At 44.6% G+C, this 19,838-nt stretch overlaps 1 protein-coding gene across 1 annotated transcript in view; it reads right to left on the bottom strand.

Moving 5' to 3' along the window:
• Nucleotides 1-19,102: 19,102 nt before the first annotated feature.
• C2H8orf74 (chromosome 2 C8orf74 homolog) overlaps nucleotides 19,103-19,838 on the bottom strand; it is a 29,654-nt gene continuing 28,918 nt past the window's right edge. The window contains 2 exon segments of the mRNA XM_045988014.1: nucleotides 19,103-19,134; nucleotides 19,137-19,338. Coding sequence (XP_045843970.1) covers nucleotides 19,103-19,134; nucleotides 19,137-19,338 — 234 coding nt within the window.

The raw sequence follows: 19,838 nt of genomic DNA, 5'->3' as shown, positions 1-19,838 counted from the left end.
CTGGTGGGAAAGGCTGCTCTGGCACGGGGAGTGCAGGCTCAGATCCAGGCAGCCAGGGACACAGGGATGCCCACTTTCATTGCTATGCTGGGGGCCTGGGAGGGAAGTGACTTGTCTCAAGTTTGTTTAGTGAGTCAGCAGCTTGGCCCGGCTGTCCTGAGAGTGCTGGGAATCGGCCCCAGGCTCAGGGCTGCCAGGCCTCAGCCTCTGACATGCACAATCTTGCTCAGGGTGGAAACCTCTCTTCCTGGGAAGGCGGGGCAAAGGCCCTGGGGTGTGCGCCTGAGCCTGGGATGATCTCCCTCTGCTAAAAACTGCACAGGGTGCTTCTGGGTGGTATTTTCCTGTGTTCGTCTTCTCTGTCCAGCCAGACTGTGACTGGACAGGACATGTCTTCCTGTCTCCAGTACCTTTCCAGGTTGAGCCCCTTCTAGCACATTGCTGCAGGGGAGAGAAAGTGTACACAGAGGGCAGAGACTTGGACCCGGCTCTCAGCTCCTCCACTTGCTAGCTGTGAAAGCCAGTGTGAGTCACCTCATTTCCTTGAGCCTCAGCCTCAGTTTCCTCAGCTGGAAGAATGGGGATACTGAGACACCCCTTCCCCCAGTGGATAAGTGGATTGAAATCTCATGCTGTCATCTCGTGACTCAAAGCAGGCACGTAATAAATGAGCACTGCTCCTTTATGCTTCATCTTGCCATGACCCATCTGGGAATCACAGCGGCTCCCTACCCTGGGCAAACAGCCTTACATTTAGGGCCCTTTCCATACTCCTGTCCCCAGCCCTTGTCTGCACCGAGACAGGCTTCATGGAGTGGGCACGGTGCCTCAGTAAACAAACAATTTATAGAACCACAGAGCTTGCTATGCAAATGCAACTTCAGGCCAGGATCCCCCAGTCCCCTTGTTGAACTAGGAGGAGAGGAGGCCCCCAGCACTCCTACACAGACATCCTGAGTCTCTAGGATCCCAGCAGCCACACTCACCTCCAACACTGCTGCCAACTTGAACCATCTGCTCTTCTTCCCAGCAAAGAGCCTTTGCTCAGATCGGTGCTCTGCCCGCTCAGATGCCCCAGCCTGCCTCCCTCTCTCTGAAGCCTCCTCTCCCTGAGGCCTGGCCTCCTGTTCCCTCCTGGGCCTAAGGCCTGCCTCTCCTGTGACTCGTCCGCCCCTGCATGCCTCTGGGCCTGCCACCCTCTGTCACATACTACCCTATGGTGTTTGGCTTCTCCTCCAGATGGAACCTCCTAGAAGACAGAGAGATCAAATCAGTGTGATGGCTGATTTAGGGGAAAGGGTGGAGAGTTAGGGTTAGGTCAGGGTTTGAATCTCAGAAGGTTACTTACCAGCTCAGGCGGGAAGAACAGGTAAGTTCCCCAACTCCTCAGAACCTGTTTCCCCGTCTGTGAAATGAGGATAATGAGATGGAGTGTCTGGCACTTGGTAGGTCCTCATTATTAAGTTGAAGATGGCTTTTATTGTGTTATGTCTGCATTCTCCTCTGCACCTTGCACACTCCAGGGGTTCCTCAAGTACTCCCCAAAGGAGGAAGCAGCACACTGTGGATGCTGTGAGTGGTGGGGCCAGGACAGGGACACCAACTGCCCAGAGTGGCCTTACTGGGTCCAGTTTGAGCTCCTCCCCTGCGTTGACACCTTCAGCCCTCTCACAGGCTCCCTTTCATGCTCAGTTTTAGAGAGTTTTCCATAGGTACTCACACAGATTGGAGGGTGGCATGTCCAGGGATAGAGACTAGAAAGGGACTCAGAGGCAGAACTTCCTATGGGGAAGGCAGCCCTTCCTCTACACACATACACACACACACACACACACATACATGCCTGCCAGGATCGCAGTGTGGTGGGAAGAGTGGGACTGGAAATTTTGGAAAGTTGGGCCCTGGGTTGGTGTTTTCCTTGCCAGTGGGCATGATACTGACCTTGGGCAAATCCCTTCCTTTCCCTGGGACTCACTTTCCTCCACTTCAGGTGGCTGAAGTGGATTCTTGCGTCTCTAATATTCTATGACTCTGAGGTCAAACAAACTTCCAGGCTCAAATAAATTAGTATCAAGGTAAGAGCTTACTCTAAAATTTCGGATAAGTGACAGTGGCTGTACAGGTGCAGGGAAGATTACCATTGAGTAATGGCTGGCAGTATTAATGAATGAATTTGCTTATGAAATTTAACATTTATTTAACCCTTCATTTACCTAGTGTTCTGTACCAATGTGGCAGATCAGATATGGTTAAAATTATGCCACTCCCTGCACTGAGAGGTATGTCTATTTTCCTACTCCCTTGATTCTGGGCTTGATTCTAACACTGCTTTGGCCAATAGAATACAGTGGAAGTGGAAGTGAGGCTCTTTGTGTTCCTTCTACTTCCTCCTGCTTGGAGCCCAGCTGCCATGCTGCAAGAAAATCCAAGTAGCATGTAGAGAGGCTGACGTGAAGGAGAATCAGGGCTCTGTATCAACAGTCTCAGCTAAGCCAACCAGCATCAACTTGCCAGCCATGGAGCTCAAGCATCTTGGAAGTGGATCCTTCAGCTCTGGTTGAGTGGTCCTAGCTGATGCCTTGTGGACAGAGCCAAACTGTCCACATGAACCCTACCCAAGTTGCAAAGTCATGATTGTTGTTTTGCGTCACTGAGTTTGGGGAGAATTGTTATACAGCAAAAGATAATGGACACAGAGCTAGTGCTGGTATATAGGGATCCAAAGATGAAGAAAGCTGTCTTGGCCTATACTCCTCCCTGAAAAAGACCCTGAGACAAAGATTTGCTTACAGCATATAGTGTTTTGGGGAAGTCATCTCACAAAATGGAGGAAAACAGAGAAGGAGGAAAACGAATGTAGGGTGTGCCTCTGAGTTTTCCATCACTGTGGGTGACTGGTGCTTGATACCACTGGGACCTTCTGAGGAGCCTTACAGATCATGTCTCAATATCTCCTGACCAAGGAAGCACTTAGCCATGAGTTCCCACTTCGAATTGGCTGGATTGTTCCATGGGATGTTAAGTTCCCTGTACTTCTGGGATGTGCATGCATGAATATCATGTGAGTTCCTGATGGTGCCCCATGCTGTGACTTCAGAGAGGTCCCCAGGCAGGAAGAGGAGACATTCAGCATATGCTGGAGATGAGCTGTTGTCAGCATAAAGTGGACAAAATCTTGATGCGGCCATGAGAAGAAGAGGTAGCTCACAGGAGGTGTCCAGGGTTACATGGACCTTTGAGGAGGTGGTCATCTAGTTCATCTCGTGGTGGCTATTCCATGAAGCTGTCAGCCTATCTCAGCTGCCCCCAAAGGCTGGACTTTATCCTGGGCTTTTGAGTCCCAACCACCAGCTATCTCCAGGTTCAGATTTTGAAAATGAGTGTCCTCCAAACACCTAAGATGTCCAACTGGTATTGTCCTTGAGACAGAAACCACTGACTCAAGTTAGTGCTTCTTGCCTCAACTGCCCCACTTTCACCAATAGATCTATCCTTTCATTTGTCCACCTGTCTGGCCTAAATTGTACACAAATGCATTAGGGACATTTGGGGTCCAGATCCCAGATACCAAGTCTGTTCACATGAGAAATTCAGGGCAATTTTGAACTGTGCTGTTTCCTTTGCTGTAGGGTCATGGAGGTGCATTTCCAGATTCTGCTGGAAGTCTGAAACCCACAGGAAGGACAACATCTGGGGAAACTCTTCTGGGATGATGGGGCCTGGATAACATAGTCTCACTGTGTTATCCATAATATCCATATACTATCTGAACCATATTAGGTTCAGAAAACGATTTCCCTGTTCTCACTACGGCCCAGGTGCATGTGAACCTTGGCTGGAAGCCATGCTGCCATGTTCTGAGAATGCTGGAAAAGGAAGTAGCCTCAAAAGGGATATGAGTACCACCTTGTTCCTCATTTCACACATGCAGGGACTGGGAATGGCCTGTTTTCTCACCCCTTTAAGAAGGTAAAAATAACTAAAGAAAATATTAGAAAGCCTTTTCTGTTCTTTAAAGGATGTTTTACAAGCACCACTGTGAGGAGTTAAAATGAGGCATTAATAATTGATAAATTTTGGACTTAATGCATGTTATAGTAGACACCCTATTGAATGAGTAAGGGCTGGTGACCTTGTTTTTGGGGGAAGACGTTTTCTGAAGAGGGAACAATGATAACTGGTAAATTCTGTATAGAGTTGCTCAAATCTTCCATTTGACTTTGACTTTGTGTGTGCAAGTTCCCAAGGCAAAGGTTTGATCCTCTGGCCCCTGAATGGTTTTCCAGCATTGAAGAGTAGATGCTGTGGCTTCATTCCATGTCCAAGTCCAGAACAAAAAGAACGGCTTATACCCAGATGCCTTTGCACAAGAGCACAGGGTGATAAACATGTGTATAAGGGCTTTGCCCTTTAAGGCTATGGATGAACCAAGAGCTCTCATCCAGAGGACGGAAGTTCTCGTTGCTTTTGCTAAGGCTTCACCACCTATTAGTCAAGTGACCTTGATAAATCACTTTACCTTTCTATCTCTGTGTCTTCATCTGTCATGGGGGAAGCATTCCTTGCCCTGCCTGTCTTACTGACCTCAGTCAGATCATGGGAGTGTGCACGTTGGCTCAAACCACTGACAGGGGAGAGATGTCTCTAGGATGACAAGATAAAAGAGCAACCTCGCAGAGTAGTCAAGATGGCGGAGAAGTAGCAGGCTGAGGCTACATCAGGTAGCAGGAGATCAGCTCGATAGATTATGTAAACATTGCAAACACCTACAATTCCAACGGGAGATTGAAGAGAAGAAGAATAGCAATTCTAGAAACAGAAAATCAACCACTTTCTGAAAGCGCATTTTTCTGGGGTCTTTGCCACCCTTTTAGTATTTTATTTGATCCTTCATATCCTCTTATCTGGAAAAAATGACAAGGTGGAAAAAAATCACCACAAACAAAAGAACAAGAGGCAGTGCCGAAGGCTAGGGACCTAATCAACACAGACATTGGTAATATGTCAGATCAAGAGTTCAGAATGACGATTGTGAAGGTTCTAGCCGGGCTTGAAAAAGGCATGGAAGATATTAGAGAAACCCTCTCTGGAGATATAAAAGCCCTTTCTGGAGAAATAAAAGAACTAAAATCTAACCAAGTTGAAATCAAAAAAGCTATTAATGAGGTGCAATCAAAAATGGAGGCTCTCACTGCTAGGATAAATGAGACAGAAGAAAGAATTAGTGATATAGAAGACCAAATGACAGAGAATAAAGAAGCCGAACAAAAGAGGGACAAACAGCTACTGGACCACGAGGGGAGAATTCGAGAGATAAGTGACACCATAAGACAAAACAACATTAGAATAATTGGGATTCCAGAAGAAGAAGAAACAGAGAGGGGAGCAGAAGGTCTATTGGAGAGAATTATTGGAGAGAATTTCCCTAATATGGCAAAGGGAATAAGCATCAAAATCCAGGAGGTGCAGAGAACCCCCCTCAAAGTCAACAAGAATAGGTCCACACCCCGTCACCTAAAAGTAAAATTTACAAGTCTTAGTGACAAAGAGAAAATCCTGAAAGCAGCCCGAGAAAAGAAGTCTGTAACATACAATGGTAAAAATATTAGATTGGCAACAAACTTATCTACAGAGACCTGCCAGGCCAGAAAGAGCTGGCATGATATATTCAGAGCACTAAATGAGAAAAACATGCAGCCAAGGCTGCATATCCAGCTAGGCTATCATTGAAAATAGAAGGAAAGATAAAAAGCTTCCAGGACAAACAAAAACTGAAAGAATTTGCAAACACCAAACCAGCTCTACAGGAAATATTGAAAGGGGTCCTCTAAGCAAAGAGAGAGCCTAAAAGTAGTAGATCAGAAAGGTACAGAGACAATATACAGTAATAGTCACCTTACAGGCTACTAATGGCACTAAATTCATATCTCTCAATAGTTACCATGAATGTTAATGGGCTAAATGCCACAATCAAAAGACACAGGGTATGAGAATGGATAAAAAAACCAAAACCCATCAATATGTTGCCTACAAGAAACTCATTTTAGACACGAAGGCACCTCCAGATTTAAAGTGAGGGGGTAGAAAACAATTTACCATGCTACTGGGCATCAGAAGAAAGCTGGGGTGGCAATCCTTATATCAGATCAATTAGATTTTAAGCCAAAGACTATAATAAGAGATGAGGAAGGACACTATATCCTACTCAAAGGGTCTGTCCAACAAGAAGATCTAACAATTTTAAATATCTATGCCCCTAACGTGGGAGCAGCCAACTATATAAACCAATTGATAACAAAATCAAAGAAACACATCAATAATAATACAATAATAGTAGGGGACTTTAACACTCCCCTCACTGAAATGGACAGGTCATCCAAGCAAAAGATCAACAAGGAAATAAAGGCCTTAAATGACACACTGGACCAGATGGACCTCACAGATATATTCAGAACATTTCATCCCAAAGCAACAGAATACACATTCTTCTCTAGTGCACATGGAACCTTCTCCAGAATAGATCACATCCTGGGTCACAAATCAGGTCTCAACCAGTATCAAAAGATTAGGATCATTCCCTGCATATTTTCAGACCACAATGCTCTGAAGTTAGAACTCAATCACAAGAGGAAATTTGGAAAGAACCCAAATACATGGAGACTAAACAGCATCCTTCTAAAGAATGAATGGGTCAACCAGGAAATTAAAGAAGAATTGAAAAAGTTCATGGAAACAAATGATAATGAAAACACAATGATTCAAAATCTGTGGGACACAGCAAAGGCAGTCCTGAGAGGAAAATATATAGCGGTACAAGCCTTTTTCAAGAAACAAGAAAGGTCTCAAGTACACAACCTAACCCTACATCTAAAGGAGCTGGAGAAAGAACAAGAAAGAACCCTAAACCCAGCAGGAGAAGAGAAATCATAAAGATCAGAGCAGAAATCAATGAAATAGAAACCAAAAAAACAATAGAAAAAATCAATGAAACTAGGAGCTGGTTCTTTGAAAGAATCAATAAGATTGATAAACCCCTGGCCAGACTTATCAAAAACAAAAGAGAAAGGACCCAAATAAATAAAATCATGAGTGAAAGAGGAGAGAACACAACTAACACCAAAGAAATACAGACAATTATAAGAACATACTATGAGCAACTCTACACCAACAAATTTGACAATCTGGAAGAAATGGATGCATTCCTAGAGACATATAAACTACCACAACTGAACCAGGAAGAAATAGAAAATCTGAACAGGCCCATAACCAGTAAGGAGATTGAAACAGTCATCAAAAATCTCCAAACAAACAAAAGCCCAGGGCTAGACGGCTTCCCAGGGGAATTCAACCAAACATTTAAAGAAGAACAAATTCCTATTCTCCTGAAACTGTTCCAAAAAATAGAAATGGAAGGAAAACTTCCAAACTCATTTTATGAGGCCAGCATCACCTTGATCCCAAAATCAGACAAGGATCCCACCAAAAAAGAGAACTACAGACCAATATCCTTGATGAACACAGATGCAAAAATTCTCACCAAAATACTAGCGAATAGGATTCAACAGTACATTAAAAGGATTATTCACCACGATCAAGTGGGATTTATTCCAGGGCTGCAGGGTTGGTTCAACATCTGCAAATCAATCAATGTGATAGAACACATTAATAAGAGAAAGAACAAGAACCATATGATACTCTCAATAGATGCTGAAAAAGCATTTGACAAAGTACAGCATCCCTTCCTGATCAAAACTCTTCAAAGTGTAGGGATAGAGGGCACATACCTCAATATTATCAAAGCCATCTATGAAAAACCCACCACAAATATCATTCTCAATGGAGAAAAACTGAAAGCTTTACTGTTAAGGTCAGGAACATGGCAGGGATGACCCTTATTACCACTGCTTTTCAACATAGTACTAGAAGTCCTAGCCTCAACAATCAGACAACAAAAAGAAATTGAAGGCATCCAAATCGGCAAAGAAGAAGTCAAACTATCACTCTTCGCAGATGATATGATACTATATGTGGAAAACCCAAAAGACTCCACTCCAAAACTGCTAGTACTTGTACAGGAATTCAGTAAAGGGTCAGGATATAAAATCAATGCACAGAAATCAGTTGCATTTCTGTACACCAACAACAAGACAGAAGAAAGAGAAATTAAGGAGTCAATCCCATTTACAATTGCACCCAAAACTATAAGATACCTAGGAATAAACCTAACCAAAGAGGCTAAGAATCTATATGCAGAAAACTATAAAGTACTCATGAAAGAAATTGAGGAAGACACAAAGTAATGGAAAAATGTTCCATGCTCCTGGATTGGAAGATTAAATATTGTGAAAATGTCCATGCTACCTAAAGCAATCTACACATTTAATGCAATCCCTATCAAAATACCATCCACTTTTTTCAAAGAAATGGAACAAATAATCCTAAAATTTATATGGAACCAGAAAAGACCTCGAATAGCCAAAGGAATATTGAAAAAGAAAGCCAAAGTTGGTGGCATCACAATTCCGGACTTCAAGCTCTATTACAAAGCTGTCATCATCAAGACAGCATGGTACTGGCACAAAAACAGACACATCGATCAATGGAACAGAATAGAGAGCCCAGAAATAGACCCTCAACTCTATGGTCAACTAATCTTTGACAAAGCAGGAAAGAATTTCCAATGGAAAAAAGACAGCCTCTTCAATAAATGGTGCTGGGAAAATTGGACAGCCACATGCAGAAAAATGAAATTGGACCACTTCCTTACACCACACACGAAAATAGACTCCAAATGGATGAAGGACCTCAATGTGAGAAAGGAATCCATCAAAATCCTTGAGGAGAACGCAGACAGCAACCTCTTCGACCTCAGTCGTAGCAACATCTTCCTAGGAACATCGGCAAAGGCAAGGGAAGCAAGGGCAAAAATGAACTATTGGGATTTCATCAAGATCAAAAGCTTTTGCACAGCAAAGGAAACAGTGAACAAAACCAAAAGACAACTGACAGAATGGGAGAAGATATTTGCAAACGACATATCAGATAAAGGGCTAGTATCCAAAATCTATAAGGAACTTAGCAAACTCAACATCCAAAGAACAAACAATCCAATCAAGAAATGGGCAGAGGACATGAACAGACATTTCTGCAAAGAAGACATCCAGATGGCCAATAGACACATGAAAAAGTGCTCCACGTCACTCGGCATCAGGGAAATACAAATCAAAACCACAATGAGATATCACCTCACACCAGTCAGAATGGCTAAAATTAACAAGTCAGGACATGACAGGTGCTGGCGAGGATGCAGAGAAAGGGGAACCCTCCTACACTGTTGGTGGGAATGCAAGCTGGTGCAACCACTCTGGAAAACAGCATGGAGGTTCCTCAAAATGTTGAAAATAGAACTACCCTATGACCCAGCAATTGCACTACTGGGTATTTACCCTAAAGATACAAACATAGTGATCCGAAAGGGCACGTGTACCCGAATGTTTATAGCAGCAATGTCTACAATAGCCAAACTATGGAAAGACCCTAGATGTCTACCAACAGATGAATGGATAGAGAAGTTGTGGTATATATACACAATGGAATACTATGCAGCCATCAAAAGAAATGAAATCTTGCCATTTGCGACGACGTGGATGGAACTGGAGGGTATCATGCTTAGTGAAATAAGTCAATCGGAGAAAGACAACTATCATATGATCTCCCTGATATGAGGACATGGAGATGTAACATGGGGGATTAGGGGGATAGGAGAAGAATAAATGAAAGAAGATGGGATTGGGAGGGAGACAAACCATAAATGACTCTCAATCTTACAAAACAAACTGGGTGTTGCTGGGGGGAGGTGGGGTTGGGAGAGGGGGAGTGGTTTATGGACATTGGGGAGGGTATGTGCTATGGTGAGTGCTGTGAAGTGTGTAAACCTGGCCATTCACAGACCTGTACCCCTGGGGATAAAAATACATTATATGTTTATAAAAAAAAAAAAAAGAAAGGATGAATACCCAACTTTTGTAGCAACATGGACGGGACTGGAAGTGATTATGCTGAGTGAAATAAGTCAAGCAGAGAGAGTCAAGTATCAAATGGTTTCACTTATTTGTGGAGCATAACAAATGACATGGAAGACATTGGGAGATGGAGAGGAGAAGGAAGTTAAGGGAAATTGGAAGGGGAGGCAAACCATAAAAGACTCTGGACTCTGAAAATCAACCTGAGGGTTTTGAAGGAGCGGGGGTGGGAGGTTGGGGGAACCAGGTGGTGGGTAACAGGGAGGGCATGTATTGCATGGAGCACTGGGTGTTGTGCAAAAACAATGAATACTGTTATGCTGAAAAAATAAATAAATAAATAAATAATTAAAAAAAAAAAAGAGCAACCTCTCAGTCAATGTCTCCCCCTTCTCTTCTGCTTCCTTTGTATGTAGTCTTCCTTCTCTCAGGCTAGAATCACAGCTACTGGCTGTTCTGATCAGAACCCTGCCTGTTCTCTAGAAAAATACATGAATCAATCAACAGGGCTGGGGGCATGTTGGGTAGGGTGAGAATAGAGTATTTTGATTTGTCCAATGTGGGTCATGTGCCCATGCAGGGCCCAACCACTGTAGCCAAGTGCAATGGAGTACAATGTGCCCATCCTTCAGCTTGGAAGGACTTCACTAAAGCTAGGAACCCCCCTCAGAAACACTTGACTGGGGCAGAAGAAGGAAAATAGTTCTTCAAAGGAGATTTTGACCTAGACAGTCAAAACTGGAAAATTCCATGGAGGTGCAAGGCTACTTTGTAAACTCATCTGTAAGCCAGGTAATTGTTAGATGCCACTGGTGTCTCTGTTGTTATTCCTGTACCTGAGTTTCTACAGAAAGGAAGAGGGACTGGGACCCTGGTCAAGAATGATGAGAACATAATTCCTTACTTGTCACTGAAAATGCTGGTATCTTTTAGATAAAACAGTTCTCCCCATTGACACAGAGAACCTAGAATGAGTGCTTCTTATCCATCATGGTTCTCCTTTCCTACCCCACCCATGCAGCCACTTGATCCCCCCTGAACAGCTGGCCTTCAGCAATGCTCCAGGCCCAGAGCCTGGACACATGTCCAGATGTGTGAGGTAAAGAAGACACAACATATGTACAATGGCTCCTGGCTCTTGTTGGAGTTATCTGTCTACTAGCTGGCAGCATAGTAGACAGATAAGCCACCACAATGCAGAGGGATGACTGCACAATAGCTGCTGGGGTAGAGGAGCTTGGGTTGCCTGGACTGGGGAGAGGAAGTCCCCTTTTTTGTGGACTTCTCTTCCCCACCCTCTGCTGTTGCCAGACCACCAACCCTTGAAAGGCAGTAAAACATGGAGGTGAAGGGTGTGAGCTCTGTGGGCACTGCCTGGTATTATTTAACCCCTGCTCATCAGTTTTCTCATTTATATAATAGGGATGATATTACTAGTATGTATATTATAGGATTATTATGAAAATAAAGTATGTGATGACATAACACGTGCTTACCAGAGTGCCTGCACACAGTGTGTGTTCAACGCACATAACTTTTCACCATGTGTTACACCCAATATTTACTTGTTTATTCATTTTCTCTCTCTCTTTCTCTGTCTCCCCACTAGATTAGAACCTTCCTGAGCAGGGACTTATTTACTGTTTGGTGCAATATTCTCAGGGCTCAGAGTTGCTAGCACACAATAGACACTTACTAAATATTTGTATATTTCACACATGTTGGCGAATATTATACTTGGCTTGAATTATTTTAATAGCCTCCTTCCTAGTTGCCCTCCAGCCTCTATATCCCTACAATAATTTTTCTCCCCTAAGCCCTTTTTAAAAACATGGATATTTTCTTTGTTTTTTTTTTAAGATTTTATTTATTCATTTGACAGACAAAGATCACAAGTAGGCAGAGAGGCAGGCAGAGAAAGAGAGAGAGGAAGGGAAGCAGGCTCTCCACTGAGCAAAGCGCCCAACTTGGGGCTTGATCCCAGGACCCTGAGATCATGACCTGAGTCAAAGGTAGAGGCTTTAATCCACTGAGCCGCCCAGGCACCCCTTTTTCTTTTTTTCCTTCCTTCTTTCTTTTTCTTTTTTTTTAAGATTTCGATATTTTCTTTGTTTTTAAAAATTTATTTTACCTACTTAAGAGAAAAGAGAGAGAGCATGCATGGGAGTGGAAGGAAGGTCAGAGGAAGAGAATCTCAAGCAGACTTCCATGCTTAGTGTGGAGCCTGACACGGGTCTTGATCTCACAGTCCTGAGATCATTATCTGAGCTGAAATTGAGAGTCAGGTGCTTGCCGACTGGACCACCCAGGCACCCTTCCCCTGCCTAAACATTTTGTTTTTTATTTTTTAAATTGTTATTTAGATTCAGTTAGCCAGCATATAGTACGTCATTAGTTTTTGGTGTAGTGTTCAATGATTCATTAGTTGCCTATAATACCCAGTGCTCATCACATCACATGCCCTTCTCTTATCCAGTGCTCATCACATCACATGCCTAAACCTCTTAAGGTCTCCTTTCCCCACAGATTAAGAGCCCACACTCTTCCTCCTCTTTTTGTTGGTTGTTGTATAATAACCCCCCACCCCCGAGTGTGGATGGCTTTGTCACTTGCCCTTGCACTATCCTTGCAACCACCTGGCCCAGTCCACTTGCCGTCCTGGCTCCTGCTTTTTCTCCTCCAACCATAGCCTGTAAATACGCTTTTATTTTCTTCTATTTAATGTGCTTTCTCCAATTTCCCCCCTCAGCTATAATCCTAATTATCTTTCAAAAATCATTTCACATTGTCCTTCAAGGAGCACCTCTCCTTGATCCCTCCTATAATAGTTTATTTCTCCCCTTTGAGTGTCTATTTTAGCACTGTCTCCTTCTTCCTTGTGTTAGCATTAACAGTGTATGCATCTGCCTCCTGTTTAGACTGCAAGCTCATTGGGGCACTAACTGTGTCTTTTTCATATCTTCATATTTGCCCAGCATCAGGCATCTAATAGACACTTAACATGTGCCTGTTGAACAGCCTCAGTAATAAAGTCCCAGTTACCCCAGAGTTACTCGAGTTCTGCACCTGCTTACAGTCTCCATAGCTCATATCCCAGCCGGTGAATATCTTGCTTATTTAATTGCTTCATGTTTTGCACTGAATGTGAGCTCATGGATGGGAACCGTGTCTATCTTTTTACTCTTGAGTCCCTAGTGCCTAACAACATCCGGTATGAACATTGGTCAAGTGATATTTGGGGGATGAATGAGTGAATTCCAACTGGCTCTGAAGCATAGTCAGAGGAGTCTGACTCTTGTGCGGAGTTGCTCATCACTTTCTCCCATCCCTTCTCCACCTCATTTTTACTTTCTGACCCTCTTGGTGTAGGTCTGACATCTATATGTCCAACAACCAATTCTAGGTACATTTCTGCTCCATTTTTTTTAATTTAGTGAGAACATTGATTTTACCAACATTTATATATTTGAAGTGATATTATCACCTCAAAAACAATTACTTGCCTCTGTCATGTTGAACTTTTAAAAAGCAAATTTCCAGTAATACTCACAATACTGACAGATAGTTCACCTTGAATGAAAAAATTTCTAAAGGATTTACTTTGATTGCCTGAATTATATGAAAAAAGCGAGTTGTTATTGGAATTACCAGATTTTTCTTTTTTTATTGTTGCACCGGATTCCGTGAGTATAACACTGGCATCATTTAACCATGTGTGACGTTCTTCTCTGGGTGGTGCTATCAAAGAAACACTTACCACTTCACTTGTAGCATGTGTGCAAGAAAACTTGGAACTGACAAATGTTCTAGGCAGGATTCTCCAGAAAAACACAACCAATCAACAGAAGATTATATACATTCATGGAAAAGACGTATTATAAGGGTTGGCTCACGTGATTATGGAGACTGGCTAGTCCCAAATTCTCACAGCTGATGTCTCTGGCTGTCAGACTGCCATAGAAATAGGAAGAGCTATGTTCCATTTCAAATGCTGTCAGACAGGGACCATTCTCTCATACTCAGGGTGGGGTTGGTGTGGGGAGGTCAATGTTTTGTTTTATTCAGGCCTTCAACTGACTGGACAAGGCTCACCCACCTTGGGGGGAACAATCTGCTTTATTTAGTCAGTCAATTCAAATATTAGTCTCATTCAAAAACACCGTTACAGACAAAGCCAGGATAATATTTGACCATGATTTTTTTTATTTTTTTAAAGATTTTATTTCTTTATTAGATTGAGAGAGAGAGAGGGAGAGAGAGAGACAGAGAATGAGCAGGGAGAGGGCAGAGGGAGAAGCAGACTCCCCACTGAGTAGGGAGCCCAATGAGGGACTTGATCCCAGGACTCTGGGGTCAGGACCTGAGCCAAAGGCAGATGCTTAACCGACTGAGCCACCCAAGTGTCCCTGAGCAGGATTTTAGACAGTGTTCTTAAAGTCACTGATAACCTTTGAGTTAGATGGTGATACTCTCTGAGAAGATTTGTGCCTGCTTTTTATGTAGTCAGTGGCATCACCATGATTCTCAGGGCTGATGGTAAATGCTGATAACATTTTTTTGTGATTGTTACAGTTTTCCATTAACTTTATTGAAAAAGAGAAAGATATTTACATTTTCATGACTCATGCACTTTCCTTTTTTGTGGAACTCCTTGCTACTGAGGGTTTATTGAAAAATGAAAATACAGTAGCAAACACTAAGATAAATAGTTGTAGGTTGATAGTACATGCTAAGTGGGAAAGTCGCTGCAGCAGCGCTGCCCATTACTGCCTATGAACTCTGGAGCAAGACTGCTGCCTTCTCAATCCTGCAGTTCATACCTGTCACTCCTTACTTTCCCCACTAACCTGGAGTCTGTTGGCCTGCAGCTTCCTGAACCTTGCAGGCCATGGCATAACTGACAAGAGCAGAAACACTGAGTCTTTACCTTCCCACCACCCCAGAGGGGAAATGACTTTCCTCCATTGCTTGTGTCTGTGCACATTTCAGGGTCTAGGGGGAACTGCATGCGGTGTCCCTGAGAGGTTGCACTGGGTTGGGAAAGGATTGGGAAGGAGAGGCAGGTTGGCCCTCATCATCTTCCAGATTTAGCCTAAGTTTAAGTGAAAACTCACTTGCTCACAGCACACATCACTCACACACCAAGAGATGCAACTGTGGCAGAAGCTGGAAGTACAAGCAAAGGGGTACCGATCTGATCTTGGCTTCTTCTAAAGCAATTCTTAATAGGACTTCATTAAGCAATGACAAACTAGATAGAACACCAGGACAATAGGGGGCAACTGACACCATCCATGACAAACAGAGCATTTGGTTGCCTTACCTACAGGAGCTTTATCCTTCGGCTCGAAGGGATGCTCTGATCTCAGCCCAGTTTTAGGGTAGTTTCTCCGTTTGGGGTTTCCACGTCTATGTGGTGTCAGTGTCCAGGCCTTGCGTGAGCATAGGGGCACAGGTGGAGACTCTGCTCTTCCACAGTTGACTTGGGGTCCTCTGACAGTTGCAGCAAAAGCCTGCTCAGTGCTCCTGGGTGTGAGGGAGGGAGGGTTTTCTCAAGGGGATCACCCATTCTCTGATCTTACCTTGATGTAGGCCCAATTTTAACTCTCAGTATATATATGTGGCCTGAGGCCTCCACTCCTGTCCCCATGCAGGCCTTAAATCCACTCGTTGATGTGGCTTCTCACCTTGTTTCTGGTCTCTTGTGACTTCTCTGTCCCAGTCTCCTTCCCAAATGCAACTCAGCTACCCCTAAAATGGATATTTAACAAGCACTGAAACCAGAACTTTGGTATATTTGAGTAGGAGCTGGAGGAGGCAGAATGCTTAGAGTGTCCCTCTCCCTCCCAGACACCAACCCCCCCCAGGCCTCCTCTGCTTATCCTTGAGGAGATGACACCAAATGATTGTGGAAGTCTGATGGGTATTGGGGTATTTGTCTCCCTTGCTAATTGGGGAGAAACATATTTTCTTTTTAAGAGAGAGAGAGAGAGAGCGCATACGAGCAGGAGGGAGAAGCAGAAGGAGAGGGAGAGAGAGAATATTAAGCAGGGTCCATGCCCAGCATGGAGCCCAATGTAGGGTTTGATCTCACAATCTCGAGATCATGACCTGAGCTTAAATCAAGGGTCAGATGCTTAACTGACTGAGCCACCGTGATGCCCCCAGGAGAAATTCTTGAGGGTAGAAACTTCCAGCACAGGGCTGAGCCCAGTGGAAGATTCCATTGGGAAGGCAGGGTAGGAGAGAGTCCTACTTCCATCATATGGTAAATCCTACAACTCTGTTTTACCTTAGCAAGAGGGAGGAGTGTTTTATATCTGAGAGGTTTGGTAAGATTCTCCATATCTGTTTGGACAGAGAAGTTCTAAGTTCCAAGTTACAAGTGGCAGATTGGAAGTTCCAGGATTTCCTTAACATTTTCACTCATTCATTAATTCATTCATTCATTCTTTCTTAATTCCCCAGATATTTTTTAATATCTACACCTAGTGTGGGGCTGAAACGCTAGTCCTGACTCCAACCCTTCCAGGTTAAGGAGAAGAGCTACCCCTGAATGGGAGGGAGGGCCCTGCAGGCTGACTGTGCAGACACAGGGCTGCAAGAGACACTTTCTTCTCCCTCACAGCCACTACAGGGAGAACCCACCCCCTTGCTGGAGGAGTAATAGGAGGATACTGGTCAGGCTGTATGTCCACCGGGGGTGGTGATTGGGGGTCCCTTAGCAGGAGAATTCCTGGGAAAGGTCCAGGTCCAGTGGGGAGGACAACACCAACAGACCACTGTCCATACCCCAGGGTCCAAGTGGCCTGAGACTGAAAGGTTTCAAAGCCTCAGGGGTTCTGTGGGTCTATCTGGGCACTGGACACTGGGACAGGACAAGGCTGGGACCCTGGGTATGGATGAGATTGTTGAGCCACCAGCCATGTGGGGAAAAGCAAGGCAAGAAGGAGCTACAAATCCTTTTATACTTGATTGACAACCACTACTTTCAGTGTCTCCTGGACATGAGAACAGAGCTTTCATCCCAGTTTCTTGCCAGGCTGGCCAGGGTGCCTGATTCTCTGCTGCTCCAGCATCAGGAGTCTCCAGCTTATGGTCTGGGCTGGAGTACTGCCCACTTGCCCCTTCCACCTCCCCCCCAAACACCTACACATACTCACGCACATGCACGCACACATACTTACAAGCATAAGTACACCCACATGTGCACGTGTGTGCGCATAGGCGCACACACACACACGTCTCATCCACATAGGCTACCAGAATGTTTTGCGGGCCTGGTCAGGTCTGGGCAGGATAGGATGGCAGCTCACATGCTTCTCTCTGGGTCACTGTGTTTTCAGCCACACAGAAGATGTGGATATTAAAAAAAATGTGAAATATGACTATGTTAATGGATGAGTGAATGAAGGGATGAATAATTTAGGAAAACCTGGAACTTCCTTTCTCTGTCCAAAGAGGTATGGGAAAGCTTACAGAACTTCTGAGATACAAAGCGCACTCCCTGTGGCATTGAGGTAGGTGGGAGAATGGGGGAGTGCTCCTGGTGAGGCCCCTTCCCAGCTGAGGGCCTCCTGTCTCCTGGACTTCTGTTAGAAGTCTCTGGGTAGGGGCGCCTGGGTGGCTCAGTGGGTTAAAGCCTCTGCCTTCAGCTCAGGTCATGACCCCAGGGTCCTGGGATCGAGCCCCGCATCGGGCTCTCTGCTCAGCAGGGAACCTACTTCCTCCTCTCTCTCTCTGTCTGGCTCTCTGCCTACCTGTGATCTCTATCTGTCAAATAAATAAATAAAATATTAAAAAAAAGAGAAGTCTCTGGGTTGATGATATGCCCCCTTGGGGATCCCTCTCTCTACCTGAATCCAGCTTGGCCTCCAAAAGCAGGATGCGTTTGCCTGGAAACACACAGAGCCAGGCACACTTTGGTTACAAGACCTCAAGTGCGGCAGTGGCGATGGAGAGATGATGGGTATGAGATTGGTACAGTACACAGAGGCCCATCTGTAATCAACAAGGACATGGGGCAGATGGCAGAGGTGTGCAGAGCAGGTTGCTGGTGTGGGAAGGGACAGTGAGTGGCAATGTCTTTTCTGCCCTGATCCTGGAGGCCACAGTCTCTTGTCAGTTACATGGCTGTGATAAGCCAACTACTACAGGATTTGTATCCCTATCACCATGAGACATGATGCCGTAGGGGAAAGAGTGCAGAAATAAGAGTCCAGACACCTGAACTCTAGTCCCAATTCTCTCACTCCCTCTTGTGTGACCTTGAGGTGGGTACTTGATCCCCTTGACCCTTGAATCCCTTGAAAAATGGGAATATCCAACCTTGCTTCATCATCTCCAGGTTAGAGTGGCAGAAAGACCTGACGCCAGCGGGCAAGACTCCCACCTAACAGAGAGGGAGAGGTGGGCACTAGAGATAGAAGGGATGTGGGCAAGGTCACACAGCAGACCAGAAGCAGAGCTAGGTTCAAAGGCAGGTCTCTGGCTTCAGGCAGTACCGAGTGCCCTGCCTCAGTCTAAGCGATGTAGGTTCTCACCAAAGGAAGAGTTTTGCATAGGTTCTAGGCAGCTCTAGGTCTTCTAGCAGAAAGACTGGCATGTGAATAACAGGCTGTGAGCTGTCAGTCCTGTTGTACAAACTGCAGAATGGAAACAGAATCCTAGGTCCTGTTCCCACTCTAGCCAGAGAACCACTGTTTTAGCTGGAAGTCCTTCCTGGTGTCTGGTGTCACCCTCTTATCCACTTAAACCTACTGGTGGTGGTTCTATCTTTAGTGTCTAAACTCAGACTTAGTTAACAAGTGATGTTTGCCTGCCCATGCAACACAAATTCTGTGCTCAGCAGAGAAAGACAGCTTTCTTCCACCATGCAGGAAAAACCCATTTGGGTTGGATTCTCATGGGGTATAAGATAGAGGAAGACAGAAGAGGAAATCTGAGGACTGTTGTTTTATTTCTTTTAATCACTAGAAACCTCTGATCTACTGGGTGCTGAGCACATCACATAATACTTCCAAAATTGTCAATGGCTTTTCCTCAGTCAGTGTCTTCAGTCAATGGACACCAAGGGCTTTCTACTTCTTCTTTGCTTTTGCTTTCTTTCCTCTGCTTTGTTGAACTTAAGAGATTCATCTTGCCCTTGCTGGCCAGTGATTGCAAGTGGGGAAGGAATAGGAGCATTGAGGTTCAAAGTCTTCTTCTGAAGTTTCAGATCCAAAATGTCAAAAGTTATTTGTATCTCATACTGCAGCAACTCCTTCAGGCATTCGATCTGGATGTGAATGGCCTCACTGATGAGATTTTCTAACTCCTGGAAGAAACGGAACATGGCTGGTGATCAGGGGGCTGTAGGAAAGGCTGAGGCTGTCTACAGATACAGTCCCTCCACAGGATCCAATGCTGAACACATCGGCTCCTTTTTCTGTATTCTAGAACTTTCCATTTCCCCCACCAGCTCTCTTGACCACCATTCTCCACCCTACTCTGTGCTCTGAGAGTCTAACTTATAAAGGCTGTCTCAACTGACTACCTTACCCCTCTGGCTTTAGGGTGAATTCAGCCAATGGGAGGCACTGGCAGGAGATCTGAAGCTGGAAAGAGAATGAAGTCTCTCGCCTCCCTCCCAATCTGCTGCGGGTTGGCCATGGCTCTGATCTTCTCCTTATAGTGACATCTCCTATCCCATAGCCCTCTCCCATAGCTCTCCTTTTGGACTTTCTTCCCTTCTCGCTTCAGGACTACTGTAGCAATAACCCTATTTGAGTGGGTCATTTATTACTAATATTGTTCTGGGTCTATATGCCAGTCCCA

The sequence above is a fragment of the Meles meles genome, chromosome 2 (genome assembly GCF_922984935.1).
Source record: "Meles meles chromosome 2, mMelMel3.1 paternal haplotype, whole genome shotgun sequence".
NCBI lineage: Eukaryota > Metazoa > Chordata > Mammalia > Carnivora > Mustelidae > Meles > Meles meles.
Note: the sequence above shows the minus strand (reverse complement) of the source record. Positions and strands in the feature narration are given on the sequence as shown.